Source organism: Cucurbita moschata, unplaced genomic scaffold (genome assembly GCF_002738365.1).
Source record: "Cucurbita moschata cultivar Rifu unplaced genomic scaffold, Cmos_1.0 Cmo_Scf00016, whole genome shotgun sequence".
Lineage (NCBI taxonomy): Eukaryota > Viridiplantae > Streptophyta > Magnoliopsida > Cucurbitales > Cucurbitaceae > Cucurbita > Cucurbita moschata.
In genome coordinates, this window is record NW_019268532.1 from 932,966 (window position 1) to 953,278 (window position 20,313).

General features: G+C 36.1%; 1 protein-coding gene across 3 annotated transcripts; it reads left to right on the top strand.

Moving 5' to 3' along the window:
• Positions 1–758: 758 nt before the first annotated feature.
• Positions 759–18,511, top strand: LOC111454154 (rho GTPase-activating protein REN1). Of its 3 annotated transcripts, XM_023095495.1 has the most exons (23): positions 765–972; positions 1,172–1,249; positions 2,908–2,944; positions 3,296–3,372; positions 4,070–4,140; positions 4,238–4,316; positions 5,019–5,154; positions 5,850–5,975; positions 6,073–6,150; positions 6,543–6,598; positions 6,712–6,781; positions 9,284–9,368; positions 11,214–11,457; positions 11,889–12,095; positions 13,010–13,252; positions 13,472–13,521; positions 14,917–14,977; positions 15,056–15,139; positions 15,790–15,852; positions 15,937–16,103; positions 16,249–16,306; positions 16,785–16,934; positions 17,778–18,511. In XM_023095495.1, the coding sequence occupies exons 1-23, from the start codon at positions 943–945 to the stop codon at positions 18,063–18,065; spliced, it is 2,538 nt and encodes an 845-aa protein (XP_022951263.1). In that variant the 5' UTR covers positions 765–942; the 3' UTR covers positions 18,066–18,511. The 3 variants fall into 3 exon arrangements, with proteins under 3 accessions (XP_022951265.1, XP_022951263.1, XP_022951264.1); XM_023095497.1 differs by lacking the exons at positions 16,249–16,306; positions 16,785–16,934; positions 17,778–18,511 and having other exon boundaries at positions 759–972; positions 15,925–16,016; XM_023095496.1 differs by lacking the exons at positions 765–972; positions 1,172–1,249; positions 2,908–2,944; positions 3,296–3,372 and adding an exon at positions 3,447–3,569.
• Positions 18,512–20,313: the final 1,802 nt, after the last annotated feature.

Consider the following 20,313-nt stretch of genomic DNA (forward strand, 5'->3'; position numbering starts at 1 on the left):
GTTAAATTTTAACGTTTTTGTGGTAAAAAGACCAAAATACCCCTAAAAATACAACGAATCATGTAGACGACATAATTATTATATATATATATATATATTTATTTATTTAAAAAATAATAATATTTAATAATATCCTATTTGAACTAAAAAAAACCAAAAAGTAGAAATGATTTTACTTTTTAATTTTACATATTTTCACTTAAAAAAGGTTGGAAAAATTTTAATCATGATGCCTTTTTGATAAAATCGTTGATCGAATCCCGGCCGTCCACGTCAGACACAGATTATGGGGGTCCCACGATTGTCAATTCCAATGGTAGTCCCTGAAACACAGGAACAAAAGCCAAACGACCACACCGGACAAACCTCCAAAAACAAAAGTCAGAAGACGGAAATTACGGAAAAGCCCTTCTGCGCCTCTTTCCCTCCAACACGTTCCTGGAGCAGAGAAGGAGCGGGAATTGGGGTGACGTGTACAACTGCCGCCCATTCGGAGACCCCGCTCCGAATGGCGCTTGCTTGACCAACGGACGTCCGTTGGAGGAACATTTCTGGTTCAATCCATCGCAGGAAGAGAGAGAAAATCAGAAGAAAGAGGAAGAGAAAGAGCCAGGGAGAGAGAGAGAGAGAGGAGACAGAAAAGGTTCACTTTACGCTTCTTTGAAAGAAATTCTTTCCCTCTCTCTTTTGCTCTTTTCAAATTCCATTTCACGAGGTATTGTTTTTCGAGTCGGTTGTGGTTTGGAATAATTAGAATAATCCTGCATTATTCTTTTCGTTTCGCGGAATGAAACGCATTCTGTTCAAAACCTTGATTCTGTTTTTTGGTTTATCTGTGGATGTTTCAGCTGCATTTTGATAATGATGATCAGTCTTTGTTGCAGTGATTTTCAGTCGATTGATTTGATGATGGATATGGTGCTCTGATTTGAGGATACGACGATGACTAACCGAAACGCCGAGCCTTTTCAGGTTTTGTTTTGTGTGTAACTTTTAGCATTGAGATTACCGAGTTTTTGATCGGTGTTGCGTTGCTTTCTCTCTCTCTCTCTCTCTCTCTCTCTCTCTCTCTCTCTCTCTTTTTGCATTCCGGAATGTTCGTGGTGTTTGTGTTTAGATGTATTCGTACGGGCAGTGGACTTGAAATCTATCTTTTGATGTTGTGTTGCAGGGAGAATCCGACGATCCTCCGCCGCCGCCACCTCCTCCTCCGCAGGATCCTGCTGATGGTTCTTGTGCTGGAAACACGGTCAGTTCTTTTTTTTTTTTTTTTTTTTTTTTTTTTTTTTTGTATTTCTTTTTGCACTCTGGATTTGATTTTTGTATATCCAGAGTTCGTCTTATACCGCCTATTGCTTGATGTTGAAATTTCACATATAAGCTCCTGATATCGCATTGCTTGCTCGCTGAGCGTTCTATTAAAATGATTGTTGAATGGATATCTTGGACGAGAGGATTAACTCCATCGCTAAAGACTAAAGTAGCGAAAATAATGAATGAACTTGATTTGGCATCCGTGCGATGCAATTCTAATGCGTGATGGAAAATAAGGCTGCGGAATTCCTCGCAAAGCAACTCGAGGAATTAGCATGTGGTGGTTTACTTATTTCTTGGAACAACACTCTATAAAAGGCTGCTTTAACTTCCTACCTTAAGAGAAGGGCGAGTGCAACGACTGCAATAACATTAGTTGAGGATGAGAAGATAGTTTTGATTAGCAATCCGCTACCTGATTCAACGAGGGATGTACAGAAATTGGACTTGAGTTAGTAGCTCTCAATCACAAACCAAATGGATGTCAATTGGATATGTTTAGTCGAACATGGAACATTGTATTTGAGCTAGAGTGTTTGTTCCCATGTTGTTACATCATATAACTGGTCTTCATAAAGAGGGATTTGATTTTTTATTTTTATTTTCATTTGTTTCATGATTTTTTGGAGATGGAACGAAGCGTCTACTCGAATCCAATAGAAGTTACAGAAACTCTTTCAGCTGGAACATAAAAGAGGAAGAGGGAATTAATTCCAATAGTGTACTCGGCTTGGAACAGTAACACTATTTGGCTTAGAACAATAATGTTGGTAACTTCTTAGAAATTTTTTAGAAATTTTTTCTAAAAGCATGTGAGGGATGATAATGCATGTTGGAAAGACTTGTATTGGTTTGTAGAATAATTTACTATTAAAAGTATATCAAGTCAAATAGATAGCCCTTAGTTTGCACGGGTGCAACAAAATGGGGAGCCGCCCTGTGCTAAATTTGAATTTCAAATCTTGGTCCAAATTTCGGGCTCAAGACCTTACTGTTAGTCCCTTGCGCCAGATATGCTCCGGCACCAATTCAAGGCAAGGTAGAAAAAAAAGGTTCTGTATAAATTGAATGTTGATTCTGTTCTTTATATTGGTTTAAGTACAGAGTTTTTAGTTAATAAAACGAAAATTCAGTTCGTCTGCCGCTGTGAACGTTAGATGAAATGATACAAAAGGGGAAAAAAAAAAAAGAAAAAAAAGAAGAGAAGAATGTTTGGCATCAGCTGTAATAATCAAGGAGCTAAGATTACTGAGTTTTGCAGAGATTGAGGCAAAAAGAGTTTTGGGCTTTAGCGTTTAGTGGCTTTGATATTTATTAAACGGCACCGTTTATTGTATCTGGTCTACGTTGAAAAGAACATTTTCTGTTTACCAACAGGACTTAAGCCAGTAACAAGGCATGTTTATGAAGGCTCACAACTTAATAAGCAATATAGCTATCTATTTATCACGAGTAACTGGGTATTTTTTTCTCATATATTTTTTTCTGATTACTTTTAACCAGGTGTCTCATATAAATATTATCATTATGTTTTTTCATCAATTCTGGGGGAAGTTTTAAGCTACGTACCTGAAGTGTTTGACTGTATTGCAGGTTTTCAAGAGTGGGCCACTTTTCCTATCATCAAAAGGTGTGTTTATTTGAGAAATATTTTGTATTAAGAAATAGCAAGAACTAAGTAGGATACACCTTTCATATTAGACGTTTAGAGCATCGATTCTTCACCATAATGACACATGTTGATTTTTATTCCTTGAAGTTGGAAAAGCTAACTCACTTACCCCCACACGCGCGCGCACACACACACACAAAAAAAAAAAAAAAAAAAGACTGGAAAAACAAAAGACAGGAAAAAAAAGGGAAAATGGAAATATTAACAGCTGCTTGTAATTTTGTTCCTACCATATACATATACATTGCTCTTACTCCTGTAATATACTTAGTTGAATTGATAAGCCTTAATCACTGTCCTTAAAATCAGGGATTGGATGGACGTCCTGGAAAAAGAGATGGTTCATCCTAACACGTACTTCACTGGTTTTTTTTCGAAGTGATCCAGTAAGTGGTTTCCTTTTTATATTTGATCATGCTTTTTAGGGCCCAATCGTGAATGCTCGTGTTATTTACTGCCGTCAGTTAGTAGCTTGATGCTGTCAGTATTCCGGAAGGAATCGTGCGTAGGGATAGTTAGTTATCATTTAGGTAACGACCTAGAGTCAATAGAGTTGCAACCCTCTGAAACGGCTGCCTCTACGGTGATCTTCACAATATTTTTTATTTCCATATTTGAATATCCTCCTGGGTACTTTGTTTCTTTTTTTGAAAAAAATTCATCTTGGATACCTAACATCTTGTTATAGTTATCTTCGAGAGTAGTTCTATAGAGATATAGACAATTGGATTTCAACTTATTTCTTTTGAACTTAAAGGTCGAAAAGAGGTAGCTTTACTGAAGGCGTAGATTTATCTTTTCATCTTTGCCCCGAGTCTGATTTTGAGTTCCATTTAACTCTAGGTGATTTAAAGCTAGCCTCATGACCTTGTTTCAAGTAGGAGGATGAGACACTTGGAGTTACTAGTTTGTCTGTCACATAAAAACAACCTGAAGCTATTGTAATATGACCTTTACTCTGTAATTTATATGCACATGATACATGTGTATGATGTACTATCTACTATGATTGATTGTTTTTCTTTTTAACTTGTGAATTTTTGAGTTTTGAACTTTTAGTCTGACAGCTGCCCTACCTTTCAGAATGCTGTTCCTCAGAAAGGGGGTGAGGCGAATTTGACTCTCGGTGGCATTGATCTCAACAATTCAGGCAGGTTAGCTTGTTTTCTGAATTTAGATGGTACTTACGTTATCTCTACAAGGAAACTGAGGTAGCAAACTAATTTAATGGTATCACCCTACATTTTCAAGTGTTGTTGTGAAAAGTGAAAAAAAACTCTTGACCGTGCTCTTTCCTGATGGTCGAGAAGGACGTGCATTCACACTCAAGGTGCTTTCTCTCTACATTCTTTTTTCTTCTATCATTTCTTTAGCCAAAGTGTAACTTTTCTCTTGACCTTTTAGGTTCTTCATTTTTGGCTTCTGTTTTATCATTTTGGTCACTTTTCCTAGGTTTGGCATACAAACTTGTGTATGCTCATTATAAAAATTTTCTATCTTCTTCCATTTAATTTGTCTTAAATATTTGCTTGTTAAAATCCGCAAGTTAAGTAAAGAAATTAGTGTCATGACTCATGAAAATTTCTGATGTTAAAGTCTTGAATTGCATTCTTAGATATTTTCTTTCTGAAACAATCGTTCTTAGAAATAATTCTAAGCGTATTTTGCGTTCTGATATAATTCTGTTTTAGCTTGGACTGCATTCCAGATTATAAGCTTCCTCTTGGCATTCTCTTTCAAAGTCTTTTGATGGGTTTTCTTTTCAGGATTTTTGTTTATTTTTGGTTGCTTTTATTTCACCTTTCTTTTTTATTATTCTTGTTTCACTCTCTTGTGGAGTTTGTATATTTTGAGCATTATTCTCTTTTCATTTATTCAAGAAAAAGTTTCGTTTTTTATCAAAAAAAACCTGGATTCGACGGATAGTGAAAGTGAGAAGATTTGAAATGAATCAAAAGTAAACGAATTGTGTTTTTATTTATCTAGCATGTACCTCACAGCCTGCTGCACCATTTGTTGTCTAATGTTGCAGGCTGAAACATTGGAGGACCTCTATGAGTGGAAAGCCGCACTGGAAAATGCTTTGGCACAGGCACCCAGTAGTGCCAATGCTAATGGTATCTTGAAGAATGATAAGATGGAACCAAATAATGGGTCTTCAGAGACGTGTATGCTATTTTCATCTATTTGTCTATAGACACCACTTAGTATTGTTATTTTTGTTTCTATTTCTATTTCCGGTGTTTGTGCAATTCTCTTTATATTTGTCCTTTTAGCTTAACCTCGTAAACTTTATAAGAGAAGTTTATAACAGTTTCCTTTGAACTGTACAAGACGTTTTTATCATTCACGTGGTTACATTTGCCAGAAGCTTTGCCTTTGCCTGCGTTAAGAATACGTATATTCTGCTTGGTTTTAACTGTGGGCTTGCACAGTCCTTTTTGGGTGATGCATGGCGAACGTACCAAAATTTAAGAAACTTGATGATGGAAAAACTGTTATTCCTAATTAAATAGTTATACTTGTTAGACATTTTGTAAAAAAAAACTATACCAAATAGTTATACTTCAATGATTTTGTTTTTCATGCTTTTTTATTTCATTCTTATGGAGTTTGTCTTTTGAGCATTAGCTTTTTTTCGTTTTTTTTCAATGAATTTTTTTGTTTGTTGTTATTATTTTTTTCTTATAAAAGTGAACTTTATCAAATGCGACTGGTCTGTTTGGTTCATTCTTGTTTGACGCCTGGGTCTTCAACTAATTGGGCCTGGTTGTAATATGTTTCAACTTCAATAACTTGCACGCTGTTCTTCATTTTTCGCCTCATTGATGATTTATTGATGTTCTCTCTATGTCTTTTCTAGTGAAAGATGGCCAACCACAACCTGGAAGACCCAGAGTCCTTGGTAGGCCAATTTTGCTTGCTTTGGAAGATGTTGATGGAACTCCCTCTTTTCTGGAGAAAGCCCTTAGATTTATAGAAACCCATGGTAAATTAATCTAGATTCTAGCCTATGAAGACATCTTTCTGTTAAAAATCTTATATGATTGAATTTTTGAGCTAATGGATCTGAGTTATAATATTAGGAGTCAAAGTAGAAGGCATTTTGCGACAAGCTGCAGATGTTGACGATGTTGAACATCGTTTGCGGGGATATGAGCAGGGTCAGTTATTTGATTATTATAATGATCATCTAGATTTAATATCCATTATATTGTTGATAGCGTCCTGTTGTAATTATGTTTCATTCCTTAGTTACTAACGAAATTCACGACTTTATTTTCTCTCCTACTGATGCGATGAATTGTACATATACCTTCCACTTTTCAAATTACGCACAAAAGAGTAGGTGGTTGTTGCTACTGTGGTCTCTGGAGTTTTTTTACTTTTTGTTAGTAATGCATTTTTGTCTTTACACTTATTTACTGGCTTTACTGACTGCCCTCTTCTCATTATTTTTAGTTGGACTTAAGTCTTATAAATTAAGATTTAAAATAGTTTGATAACAAAGTCCTTATCAGAAGCATTGTTTGTTCATGCTTTATTGATACTGCAGGAAAAAACGAGTTTTCTCCAGAAGAAGATGCACATGTAGTGGGTGACTGCGTGAAGGTAGAAAAGTTATTCAAAATTTGAATACGGCCGACGGCAGTTTTTTCTCCAAAAAGTTGTTGCCTGCTATAAAAGTTTTCTTCTATCTCATGTTTTTTTATGCAATATTGCAGTATGTCATCCGGGAGTTACCATCATCTCCAGTTCCAGCATCTTGCTGTAACGCTTTACTAGAAGCAAGCAGTAAGTCATCGGAGCACCTAATTTTAATATCTTAAATAATTTAAGTTACCAGGTGGACAACAAGCATGCATTCTTTCATATGAAAAAGCATGACCTATAGACTAGAAATGATGGAAGGATAAAAATACAGATGCAAATGAAAGGTATTCAAGGTGACACATTTTAAACCAGGATCATTCTCAATGGTTTTGTTTTCATGTACGTTATACAACATTTTTTTTTTTGGTTTATTTTAATATAAATAAATGTGAAGCTGTCATTTTCACCTTTTAAATTTCTACTAATGAATGTTCAATTCTCTTATAAATTTCAAGGGAAGACAAAACTTTTTTGAGTTTGGGTTTTCGTCTTTCTTTGTCTTTCTTTTACTTTGATCCTGCTTTCGTTCTTTCATTCTTTTATTATTTATTTTTGTGAAAGAGAATTCTTGTTAAATTGAAAAGTTGATTGCCAACTTCAGCTCTTTATGTTTGTTAAGGTCATTGCTTTGGAGAGAAGAAAATGAAATTTACAAACTGATAGGTCCCAACCTCTACTTTCATTGATCAAAAGAAGGAAAGAATACAACTAGGAGTTCTAAAAATAATGCCTTCGACCTCACTCTTCTTTTACATCGGCTAAATCCCAGTTTTGATCTGCCTAAATCCCAATCGTTAGCTAACCTTCCTTCTCCCTCACTAACATGGTTTCAGTTCTAGTCTCTTTGGACATCGGTGCAGTTTTCCTTGTCTTTAACAAGTGAAATATACTTGGAGCCTATTGCATACACATCTGTTTAGAAAGTCAAATTTTATAGTTTTTTATGGGTCATGCACTGGCATTTTCTAGCTCTTAATTTACACTATCGACTGTATTCTTGCGTAGAGGAAATGATACTTTTTTTAACTAGGCCAGTATATCGTGTACATCATTTCCTTTCATGTGTAACCTGACATATTGAGATTACAAAAAATATATTACCACAAATTATGACATCAAAATATTTGCATGGAAAAACGGTGAAAAGAAAAAAGCGTGGCAATTGATGTTGATCCAAGAAACTTTGGAGGGTATTGACTGCATCAAATTTTCTTTTCTAACATATTACTCAATTTGCACCTAGGCTGAGGTTTCGCCAAAAACATATGAAGATTTCCTAAGTTAAACTGGGTTTTGGAGTCTTTCTTTGAGCGATCTTCATCTGTCCAGTAGTTGCTTTTACCTGGTGAACTTATAAAAGCGGGTGTTTTCTCGTTGCATTGGTAGATTTCTAGTGGTTGAGGTCTGGTTGGACAAATTTTCCCAAAGTAAAGTGCGTGGACTTGAAAGGATCGCATCTTAACATTTTCCTAGTTTTCTTGACGTTTGGAATTTCAGCTTGAGACGTTCCTCCTGGCTCTAGCATACGAAAGTTTATTCCTAAGTTGGGATCTTGTTGGAAGAGTTCTGATCCTCAATCATGGCCTGCGTTTAAGTGTTAGAACTTGATTGTATTCATTTACTTTTTTGGAGGTTCCCTCATTTCGCGTTGGCCTAAAGGGAAGCTCAAATCTAAGATTCGGTAATGTGCAGAGCTAAAAAGCCTTCCTCTGTGAGATTTAGAGTTCGGGTGAAATTGAGAGTTTAAATGAAGTTAAATGAGCTGGAGGTCTCGATTGTGATACGAGGAAAGGAAATTACAAAAATAAAGGAAGTTCAGGTTTTGTCTCTAAACGAGTTTCTGTTACCACCCTGGGACAGTACAAGTTTACTGAAGCTTGAAATAAAGGCACTTTTGATGATGTTAAACCATTGAAGTAGATAACTTGCTGGAAACAACGTCAATCATATTCTATAACATGCTTGGATCACATCACTGGTATGTGCACGAGCACCTACGTACTCACACTATGAGAAGCAAAATTTGAAATTACAAAACCAGATTGTACAAAGTTACTTCTAGGAGGGTAAGAATGCTTTCAACAGAAGAAGAAAAAAAGTAAGAACATGATAAACAGGAAGATTACACCTATATACTGTTGGCCGATTTGAGAGGGCCGAATTCTCCCAAGAGGCATATGAACTCACCAGATAGAACACACTAAGCTAATTGTATCTTAACTTATTTTATCTTTGTGATCTTTTTGTTTTTGTGTTTCACACGGTATCTTTTGAATATCAGCCTCTTTACTTTTCTTCCGTAAAAAGTTTGTTCTTGTTAGAAAAATTATTGTCCTAAAACAACTATTGACAAACCCAAAAGTGACTAGGAGTTGCATCCTTGACGTTTCTACTCTTTCAAGTGTAAACTTTAGTTATGGTAGGTCTAACAGTTTTGTTTTGTTCTTTTTTTTTGTTTTTTGTTTTTTTTGGAATTTCATTCTCTAGGTTAGTAATAAAGTTTGGATATTTTATTCTTTATTTTTTATAATCTTTTCAATGAAGTTTCTGTATTTCCTAACCATTTCCTTTTTCTTTCTTTCTTTTTTTCTTTTTTAAATATATTCTATTCTTCTTATTTTTGTGTCGTACACTTCATACTAGAAACTGAACGAGGTGGCAGAGTCAATGCTATGCGATCTGCAATATACGAAACCTTTCCAGAACCAAATCGCCGTTTACTGCAGAGGTAGCTATAGCCCTTGCTTTGTCTATTTTGCAACTTTTTTTTTCTTTCTATTTAACTTTAAAAGTTGATGAGAGGAAATCAACCTTGATGATGTATGCTATCAACCATATTTATGATTTATGTTTGTGAAGTATGTTCATCTTGTTACTTCTCTGGGACGGACTATTTGGTAGATAAGATTCATTGTGAGGCTGGCTTGATTGGTATTTTCGCTAGTTTGTACAAACATTCATTAACTTGAACGTTGGATACATGTGACGGTTATGGGTGATAAGATAGGTCATGCATTGCTCGGGAGTACAGTATAATTTTTTTCTAATATACTACACCCAATAGACCTGTAGGTTTGACCGAGAGACTATTATGATATTGTTATTTATTTATAATTTTTTTGGATAAGTAGCAGAGATATTCCCATAGACAAAAGAAAAAAAAAAAAAAAAAAAAAGAAAGAACAGAACAAAAACAAAAACAGAAGAGACATCCTAAAGGCCTTAGGGTGTGGAATCCCTAAGCGTTAGGGGTAGGTGCATTAAAAAGACGGGCCTCCAATCTAGATCGATGATGAGAAGGGGAATATTACAAAAAGATTTGTGGGAGACACACCCAGTGGAGACCATATACTGTACCTGAACACAAAAAGGATCTACTAAAGTTATGATATGTTCAATGCATATATGGAGAAATAGACTTTTTATTTTATTTTTTTGATATCTATGATTGTCCATGCTAGCTTGTGCGCACCACTACTAATCTCATAAGAGAACCGCTAGATCCTACTACATTTGGTTGGCAAGGTACTTCATAGGATTTCAAATCTTAGGTAGGTTGGCACCATGACTTGAACTCATTCCCGGCCCTTCTTGACCACTAGGCTAACCTATGGTGATTTTCTTGGTCGTGCCCCTATTATTTTCTTGGTTATCAACAAAATACTTCTAGCGATATGATATGGAAAATCCTAGCTAATTGAGTCTAAGAACCTTTCATAAGCGCCTAGATATGTAAACCCTTAGTTCGAAAATGAAAAAAAAACCCGCAAATCAATTTGAATTCATTCCCAATCTCTTGGAATTTGATCTAACAACTTTATTGAAGAATAAGACCTTTAGATCTAAATATCCAAGAACCTCAAAACGATAAGTAATCACTTCAAGGGAAATTAAGATTGGGACCTTGTTGATCGAATATCTCAAGGCAAGAACACTTGTTTGAGATTCGAATCACTCTACAAGCAAAATTGATCATGTGAAGCGTGAATGATTCTAAACATGCAACCTAAACTACGTAGAATTGTAAAGCCCTTGGCTAAAAGAAAACGCAAATGCTCATTTTCTACATTTTCCAAATCTACATTACAAAGACAACATACATGGCTTTATTTAGCCTCAAAATGTAAACCTTTGATCTTCCATGAGGCATTTCAAGTGTTGTAACTTTCATACTTTATGGTCATAATTAACCACTTGGTAAATGAAACCTTAAAATAAATAAAAGGTCTTAAAATACATTAATAAAATACCATAACTCTAGATTATCATCCACCTAGAATTTGTAACCATCCAAGAATAAATGAAGATTGATTCTTCTTTAATGTGCCATAAATTGCAACTTGAGTTTATCTTGTGGTAATTTGAACAACATTTTTTTCACATCTTTCTTGAAGTACATATTGCATGATTGAGATATTTTGGATCATATCACGATGGTTATATTCCATAGTGATTTTTTTTTTTTCATTTTTCTACTTAAGGATTTTTTTTTTTCCATCCCCCTTTTTCGTAAAATTTTAGCTTTTAGATCCATCTTTTTATTCACAAATTCTTTCTTATATTCCTGCGACAGAATTCTTATGATGATGCAAACTGTGGCTTCTCATAAAGCTGAGAATCGAATGAGCTCTTCAGCTGTGGCAGCTTGCATGGCCCCCTTACTCCTTCGTCCTCTTTTAGCTGGTGATTGTGAAATTGAAACTGATTTTGACGTGGGGGGTGATGGTTCCATTCAACTTCTTCGTGCAGCTGCCGCAGCAAACCATGCTCAAGCCATAGTTATTACTCTACTGGAGGAGTATGACAAAATTTTTGGGGTAACTATTACATTTGTTCTTATATTTCAAAATTTCTAGTATTAAGCAGATATTCGTAGCATGTAATGAGAAAGATGTCATATAATGTTGCATTTTTAGATAATAGTTGGTGGATTAAATGCATTTCTTTTTGTGAGTTTTTCTATGCGCAAGCGTGTGTTTCTTAGCCTAGTTGAGTTTTATTTACTGACTACTAATGATTTTTATGGTTGATCCGAAAAGAGAAAATAATATTTCAGAATTAGGCATATTATTTAGAAATGTTTCCCCCCTCATTACAATGTGTATGGCTGAAAATAAAATAAAAGAGAAAAAAAACTTGCTATAATCCAAGGAGTCTAGTTTTATATATTTAATTATCATAGTTCAAAATAGTTGGAAGAATAATCACCTTGTAATTTGAGATCCATAAGTTACTAGTGTGATTGCAGGAAGGTTCTATGTCCCCTATATTATACTCTGATTCAGAAGAGAGTGGAAGTGAGAGCGAGGAGGCAAGTGATGGTGATATGTCTTATGATGATGAAGAACAAGATGATGCTACTGGTTCTGATGTGGCAACAGACGATGAGCTGGAATCAACTGGAACCTGTACTGAGAGTGTCGGCTCTGGGGAGCATGATTTATATGATGATAAGGCACGTCTCTATACTTTCTCACCTCATAGAAATTTGATAAGATGGAAGTATCACCATCATTCTATAAAAATCTGACAAAATATTAATATCACCGTAATCCTATTGTACTACTAATCTAGAGTTAATTTTTTACCATTATTGCACAAAAAGATTTATTTTATTCAAACTTTACTTTCCTGTTTTACCCTTGGGGGGTAGTGAAGGAGGTTCAATGCTGGATAATCAAATTAGAAATTCTACCAATTTCTTTGTTAAAATAGGAGGTAAAATCTTATTAGACGCACAATATGCAGGAAATTCAAGATCCCCGGATCATATGCTAATTTTTTGACACCCCTTTCTCCCTCACTTTATTGTATCGTTATTCAGTTTTTTATTCCAACCTAGCCTTCTAATCAATCTCCTTCCTCTATGGCTACTGGTCCCGTTTACTGATACTCTCAAACATCCATGCATGTGAGGACAAAAATGCCCTTTTAATCGTCACTTGACCCACTGTCCCTCCCCCTAATGTAAGTCAGTTGGACCTTTGCTTCTTAGTTATCAGTAATCTTATAGGAAGTGAACTTTCCTAGGGGTCTACGGAGAACGTCTTATAATTTATAAATATTGTATTTGTGTTTTACTTTTAGTAAACTCCCCCGAGGGGTTAGGGGGTTCTAAAATCCAGTATTTGAAAATCACTCTAGAGGCTTATTCAGCACATCATATCAAATAACTTGATTCAGATGCAAATAATTCAATCCCAAGTTAACATTTGTCGTGTTTTGAGATCTGATATCTTGCTTTTAGAATGGTTCATAATGAGTTCCTTGATATTAATTTTTAAGTTTCCAACTTTGGTGGGTCCATTGATAAAGTTTATTTAGTGTCAGCTGAGAAATATGTCAATACCTGTTCGTACTACACTGCAGGGTTCTGAAGTATTGAGTACTAGTTCGAAGAATTCCGATATGTGTGATGTAAATGGAATGAAGCCAAAGTCATCAAAGGAGAGAATCCATGACAAAACTGATCGAGGTAGGGGTAGTTCACCAATTAAGGATGAGAAGTCCTGTGAAGTTGAATGTGCATCCGAAAGCTTTGAAGGTTCTCCAACTACATCTAATAAAAGTTCCAACACGACAAAGCGTCTCACCATTTGGGGACGCACGCCTGTGAGTGAAACTCTTTTCTCTCCCCCTTTCCTGCCAACGTTTTGCATCCCATTTTGTTCAACCCTCATCATCTTCCTAAAGTGGGCATCATAAGAGTTTTAGCTGTTGTTAGAGATTCGTCTGAATTTTCTTCTTCATTTGTTTCTTTAATCTAGCATTTCCTTTTTTCATACACCTGCAGGTAGTTTAACAAGCTTTATTTTTTTTATACAAGCGCAGGCAAAGAAGAAACTCTCCTTGGAATCCATTGATTATGATTTCGGCGAAGAGTAAGTGATGATCATGCAAGAGTCCTTATGTTGTCTGAATTGTCAACACCGGTATAATGTATATTAAGCTACCATAGATTCTTTTTTGTTTCTTTTCTTTGGTGGGTGCGGGAATGTTTTTTGATAGGAAAAGGAAATAGAGAAATATATAAATCACAAAAGAAAAGACATCTTACGGGCTAGGGTAGGGTTCCCCCTCCCAAGGAACTACACAAGGAGAGATTTCCAATCATTGATTGTTATGAGGAGGCTATAATTACAAAAGTACTTTTTGTGATTTGAATACCACCAAGAAGCATGCCTTGACATTTCTGACAAAAGAGTCAAAAGAATACTTATTTTTAAAAACGCTTTGGTTTTGTTCCTTCCATAGGTGCCAAAGGAGAACTCTAACCGCACAATTCTAAAGTACCTTAGCTTTAAACCTTTGAAAGACAATCCCCAAGCGCCTCACAGAGCCAATGTTCCAGAGTTTACTGGAGGCTAATCTATAAACTTAGTTGCTCCATCATAAACGACCAGGCCCCTTGGGAAAAGGACAACGAATGAAAATTTGGCCAATAGTCTCCTCATCTCTGCAAAGTCTGTTCACCGAGGGAGATAAGGCCCTACACGGAAAATTCCCTTGAAGATTTTCTGCCGTATTAATGCTTCTGTCAAACACAGATCAAGGGTTGAATTTTGACTTTCTTTGGTACTCAAAACTTCAAAATGGGGGCGGGGCGGGGCGGATGTTAGTGGAGGAATAACCTTGTTTCCTTTTTCTCCCTAGTTTTGGCACCCATTTGGACAATAATGTTTTTGAAATGGAGTTAAATAATACGTAGAGGGGAGGGGTTGTTTTACAATGATTATTTATTTATTTTTGGCAATTTGGTATAGATTAGTATCAAGACTATATGGTTTGGTTTTTGAAAACTGTTTTAATTTTATTATCAAGTATCGTAAGCCAAATTGAGGAATGTGGATTGTAACTCACAGTCTTTGTAAATATTTTGAACAAAAGTCTCGTGAGTTTATTTAGGGACTAGTCTTCCAGTTAAGGACTGGACATGACATTTCCTGATTATGTCATTTGTTAGTCTACATAATCTTATAATTCTTAAGGATTTTGTTACACTGAACTTTTTAAGTCCATAGATATAAACTGAAAATGGTTTTGGGGCAAGGTGGTATCGTTTGGATTGAGTGTTTATATTTCATGAGATTTTTCTTTTGTATATATATTTGCTAAGTCATCAGTTATATCATGAGACATAATTTTAGTTTTTTCAAATAATTACATTATTACTTATCTTGACCTTGACTTCTTGGGAAATGATTATCTTTGCACTTTCTTTTCTTCATTATCCGATGTCTTAAATGTGCTTTGACAACATTTTGTACTTATTTCAGGGTTGAGATTCAGAGACTTGAGGCCACTAAATGTGAACTGCAAAATAAAATCGTGGAGGCGGTATAGGTTTTCAGTGCCTTTAGGTGTTTCTTTTCTAGTTTTTCAATCTTTATATTAATTCAATGTTTCTGATTTCAGGCGCGAGAAAATGCGATTCTCCAATCCAGTTTGGAAAACCGAAAGAAGATCTTGCAAGAGCGTCGTCTAACTCTTGAGCAAGAAGTAAACTCTTCATGGGCCATTAATCCCACCACTCTTAGTTTTATTTTATTTATTATCTAAATGTGATTAATGTGTCTAAGTTAATCGAACTGAAAATTACAACCCTTGTGACTCTTTCAAAAAGTTCTACTTTTCTTTTCACTTTCCCGTAGCAATAATACCAGTTTTTTGTGTGTGTGTGTGCGCGCGCAAACTATCATAGATTGACTGAGCAGTCCAAATAACAAGAGGTTAGTTTGGATACCTTTTAGGGTATAGTTCAGGTTGTCACAGTAACCTATCTAAGATTTTCTTTTTCTTTTTCTTTTTCTTCATTTGTTTCTACTAACTGCCGTAGGTTAACTCAAAGGTTGGAGATCCAAGTTGTTAGTTTGGGTACCTATTAGTCTATATTGGAGATCCAAGTTGTTAGTTTGGGTACCTATTAGTCTATATTTTAAGTTATGATAGTATATCTAAGATAATTGATAGATTTTTTTTTTTCTTTTTTTTTTTTTGCTTCATATGATATGAGGTCAAACTGTAGTTCGGACACCCACTGTTATATTAAAAAGTTCAGCATTTGTATGGTCAGAATCAAGTGATTATTGATGTCGCAAAGTTAACTAATGGGATAAAAACTTAATCATGACAATTAATTGAATGTTCAGGTAGCAAGACTAAGAGAACAGTTGCAAAGGGAGAAAGATCCCTCAGCTAATGTTAGTGAAAAGGTCAGTTTTTCTAATGCTTTTAATTTTATTTAGTAGGGTTACATGACAGATTGCAATGCTATAATGTGTTAGCTATTCGTTTAGACAAAGGCAGATCTTGGAGAAAGCAATCGAGGCGAGAAAGACACTGCCAATATAAACAACACAATGGATGAATTTGTAGGACTGCTTAATAGGATACGTGATCAGAAAAGTAACCTACCTGATTTACGTAATGTCTCCCAACAAATGCAGAATCATCAAACAAAATTGTAGGTTTCTCTTTTCTGAAAATTATTCTCCTTGTAACCATATCATAATAATATTTCTTACACAGGTCAATATTCCTATCTTTTTCAACTTTTTTTTATGTGGATAGTAATCCTTCGTGTGAGATTAACAGTTCAATGGGTACAGGAAGGACAAGAGGAAGGATGCTGGAAGTTTAGTCCCTCCTGAACACTCCAGAAATAAGGTAAATCACATTTATTTGGTTGTCTGTACCTTTTCTATTTGCTTGTCTATGGCACTTTCGACTAGAATTTAATTGATATTTTCACAGCTTAGAACTTGGACTATCTGCCGTTTGTTTCTTTCCTTCCACTGAAATTGACCATATCTCAGAGATTATTTTCGTCAATTGTAGAGTTAGTTTATTAATGAGACCGTTCGTTCTGGCCTAGTCCTTGGATCAAGATTGAACTTACTAACTCCTTACTGATATAGATAATATCACTATTATGACCTTACCTGAACAGGATATGTTCTATAGGTTGTACAATTATGCCTCGAGTTCTTAAGATAATATCACTAGCTGTTATTCTCAAAGCATGTCTCCTCCCTCAAATTTTGTTTTTAGGCACCTCATCTGCTCTGTCCAATTCTCAAAATGCGTTTTTCCATCTAGCTTGTCAATATATTGTTCACTTAAGTCCACTGTTGTGGTTTTGCAGGATGTTCTTTCCGGTCATGCAGAAATAAGTAAACATTCCCCTCTACACCAGCATCTAGATCCTCATAATCCCAGTGCCAAAATAGGTGTATTGGCAACCAATTTCGCAACGGGTCTAACCAATCCTAAGAGGACTGGTGCGAGGATGGAGGTAGGTTGTTTTGAATTCTAATGTTTCCCCGTTGACATGCTTGTTTTGTGTTACTATCGCTACTAAATCATTTAGAGCTTTGGAGTGTGATGCTGAAACTTACTTTTCCTTGTACGTTGTTCCGCAAAGCAAATATTGTTTTTGCTCGTATTATATGTGTTACGGCCCAAGCCCACCCTAGCAGATATTATCTTTTTTGGGTTTTTTCTTTTAAGATTTTCCTGAAGATTTTAAAATGTGTCGGCTAGGAAGAGGTTTCCACACCCTTATAAAGAATGTTTCGTTCTCTTCCCCCCAATATGGGATCTCACAATCCACCTTCCTTTGGGGTCTAGTATCCTCGAGGACACTCGTTCCCTTCTCCAATTGATGTGGGACCTCCCAATTTGTCCCCCCCGTGGGGCTCAGCCTCCTCGTTTGCACATCGCCTGATGTGTGACTCTGATATCATTTGTAATGGCCCAAGCCTACCTCTAGTAGATATTGTCCTCTTTGGGTTTTCCCTTTCTAGCTTCCCCTCAAGGTTTTTAAAATGCATCTGCTAGGGAGAGGTTTCCACACCCTTACGAAGAAAGTTTCATTCTCCTCCCCAACCAATGTGGGATCTTACAATATGAGTTGATTATGCCTTGTAAAAATGATAACAGTGTCGTGTGAGTTGCAAGTTTCATACGTGTTTGCCGAAATAGTGGATAGCAGCAATGATGGATGTCAAACTGCTTGTCGAGTTGATCGTTTATTCTGTCACAATGACCAATACATCGTTGAACTTTCCTGTAGAAAAACGTCGGATCGGTTGGTAGTTATTCACTCATTCTAACGTCTAGTCTGTGTATGTTTCAGCTGGGACCAAATCACAATTCTTCAGCACTGACGAAACTGACGACCAGACTCAACTTCTTGAAGGAGCGTCGCAGCCAGATAGCAAATGAACTCCAGAATATGGACCGGGGACGAGTTTCGGGCCAATCAACCGACGGTTCTGAAAAGGGCAGGGGAGTTGAAGCTCAGCGCTCAGTCCAAAACTCAGATGACACTAAAGGGTCTGCTGACAATCTCCAATCCATTCAGGACTTCGATAAGCGAGCGGGAAGCCAAGGCAGCCAGCCCCAAAAATCAGATGCCAGATAAAAGGATGAAGAACAGGAGGCCAAAACCAAAGCAGCATTTTGGATATAGAGAGGAGGAAGACCAGAGAGTCAACTTGGCCTTAATACACAAAAAGGTAACTTCAAGGACAAGTAATAGAATGAATGATGATACTGGCGGAGAGTGTTTTAAGATTAAGAAAGATATCTTCTTTGGAGTTGTGAGTGAAGAAGAAGAATGAAAAATGCCAAGATGTACAGATGGAACCAGTTTCTTGATCAAAGCTGCTGAATTTATTTGCCTTTTTGGTTTTTATTTTTATCTTGTATAGCAAGGATTGTCCCACTGTTGTGATTCCATTTTTTTTTTTATTTTTCTAAGCTTACCGCTTGAACTACTACTATGCCTACTGGTGGCGGTTACCGACCAATCTCAGCTGATTAAGGCATATATTTGGCCAAAATATTGATTTAAATTTTCAATGTCTCGTATTGTTTGAGTTAATAAAAAAGAAACCAATTTGATCTGAATTGTGTACTTCGTTTATTTCAGTACTAACTTAACTAGTTTGAGTGTAATAGCTTAAGTTTACTGCTAGCTGATATTGTTTTATTTGAGTTTTTCTTTTCGAGCTTTTAAAACGCGTCTGGTAGGATGAGGTTTTCACCCTTATAAAAAATGTTTTGTTCTCCTTCCCAACCAACGTGAGATCTCACCATCCAAATTTTCTCTTTCGAGCTTTTAAAATGCGTTTAATAGAAAAAGGTTATCACACCCTTATAAAAAAATGTTTTGTTCTCCTCCCCAATCAACGTGAGATCTCACAATCCACCCCCTTCGAGGCTTAGTGTCCTGGCAAATCTCACAATCCACCTTCGGCGAATCCTCCTTCGGGTGAGTGGAGCAACCGGCAACAATGGAAGCAATTCCTCCTTCGGCGAATCCTTTGAAACCCATTTCTGAAATCGAGAAGAACAAAGTGGAATGAAAAGATCAGAGAAGAAGAAGAAGAACATTTATAGAAAGCGTAGAAGGGTTGGGAAACGTTTACGCGTGAGGACTCCACTACTTGTTGACTAACCTTTGACTTTGACTTTGACTTTGACGCTCTCCCTTGGAAGAATGAGTCGCCCGGTTTAAGTATAAATTAAGAACAAATCAACCACCAACTCCACGTTTTATGAACCTCCTCTTTCTTTATTCATTACTGTAATCAGATATTATCTGCTTTTTACCCGTTATGTACTGAGATTAGTTTCACATTTCTAAAAAGCATTTACTATAGATAGGTTTCTGTACCTTCATGTTCAGGATCTTTATTGACACGTTGCCCAATGTCTTCACGGTTTTATAAGGCCTCTACCAAAGAGAGGTTTCTATACCCTTGTGCTCAGTGTCTTCACGATTTTATAAGATGTCTACCTGGGAGAAGTTTCCACACCTTTGTGCTCAGTGTCTTCACTGGCACACTGCCTAGTGTCTTCACGGTTTTATAAGGCGTCTTCGTGGGAGAGGTTACCACACCCTTGTGTTTAGTGGTCTCGCTAACACACTACTTAGTGTCTTCACGGTTTTATAAAGGTGTTTACTGGGGAGAGATTTTCACACCCTTATGCTTAGTGTACTCGTTAGCATACCACTCAATTTATAAACATATCAAATCCATTGCTAATAAATATTGTCCACTCTGGCTCATTATGCATAAAAAAAAGTTCAAAAGCATAATGAGCCGTGAACATGTTCAAAATATTGTCCACTCTGCCTCATAATTTTAAAACATGTTTGCTAGAGAGATGTTTTCACACCCTTATAAGAAATATTTAGTTAAGTCAGGGTGATCTCAGTGGCTGATTCAGTGTTAAGTCAGGGTTATCCCCCGATATAAGTAGCCGAGATCTTCTCTCTGTGTCAATCTATGGTATTCAGTATCCGTGGTATCCTCCGCTACCGTCAAAGTTGTTGAGCCTTCCTACAAGGTTCTAAAGTTTCTTCCCTCACCGCAGTATCTCTCGCTTCCCGTTGGAATTCTCCCCGGGATTTAATATAAGTTTTTCTGTATGTTCTTAAATTTTTAAAATTATATATTTATTTATTTATTTGTACAACATTAAAAGCTCGGAAATAGACTAAATTCATAATTTAACAAAATTAAGTAATATACTTAGCTCGTTTCCATTGAACTTCGCAAATCTAAATCAATCCATTAAATGATCCAATTGAAAAAATTGAATAGTCAAAACCTCTCGTTCAAAATTAAAGTCTCACATGGAAATCAAAATCAGTCTCTTTT

Bases quoted from the DNA above. Each gene is read 5' to 3' on its own strand.
- LOC111454154 (XM_023095495.1), top strand. From the start codon at position 943: ATGACTAACCGAAACGCCGAGCCTTTTCAG. The intron at 13,253-13,471 runs GTGAGTGAAACT...ATACAAGCGCAG, and splicing joins CCATTTGGGGACGCACGCCT to GCAAAGAAGAAACTCTCCTT. The intron at 16,935-17,777 runs GTAGGTTGTTTT...TGTATGTTTCAG, and splicing joins GGACTGGTGCGAGGATGGAG to CTGGGACCAAATCACAATTC.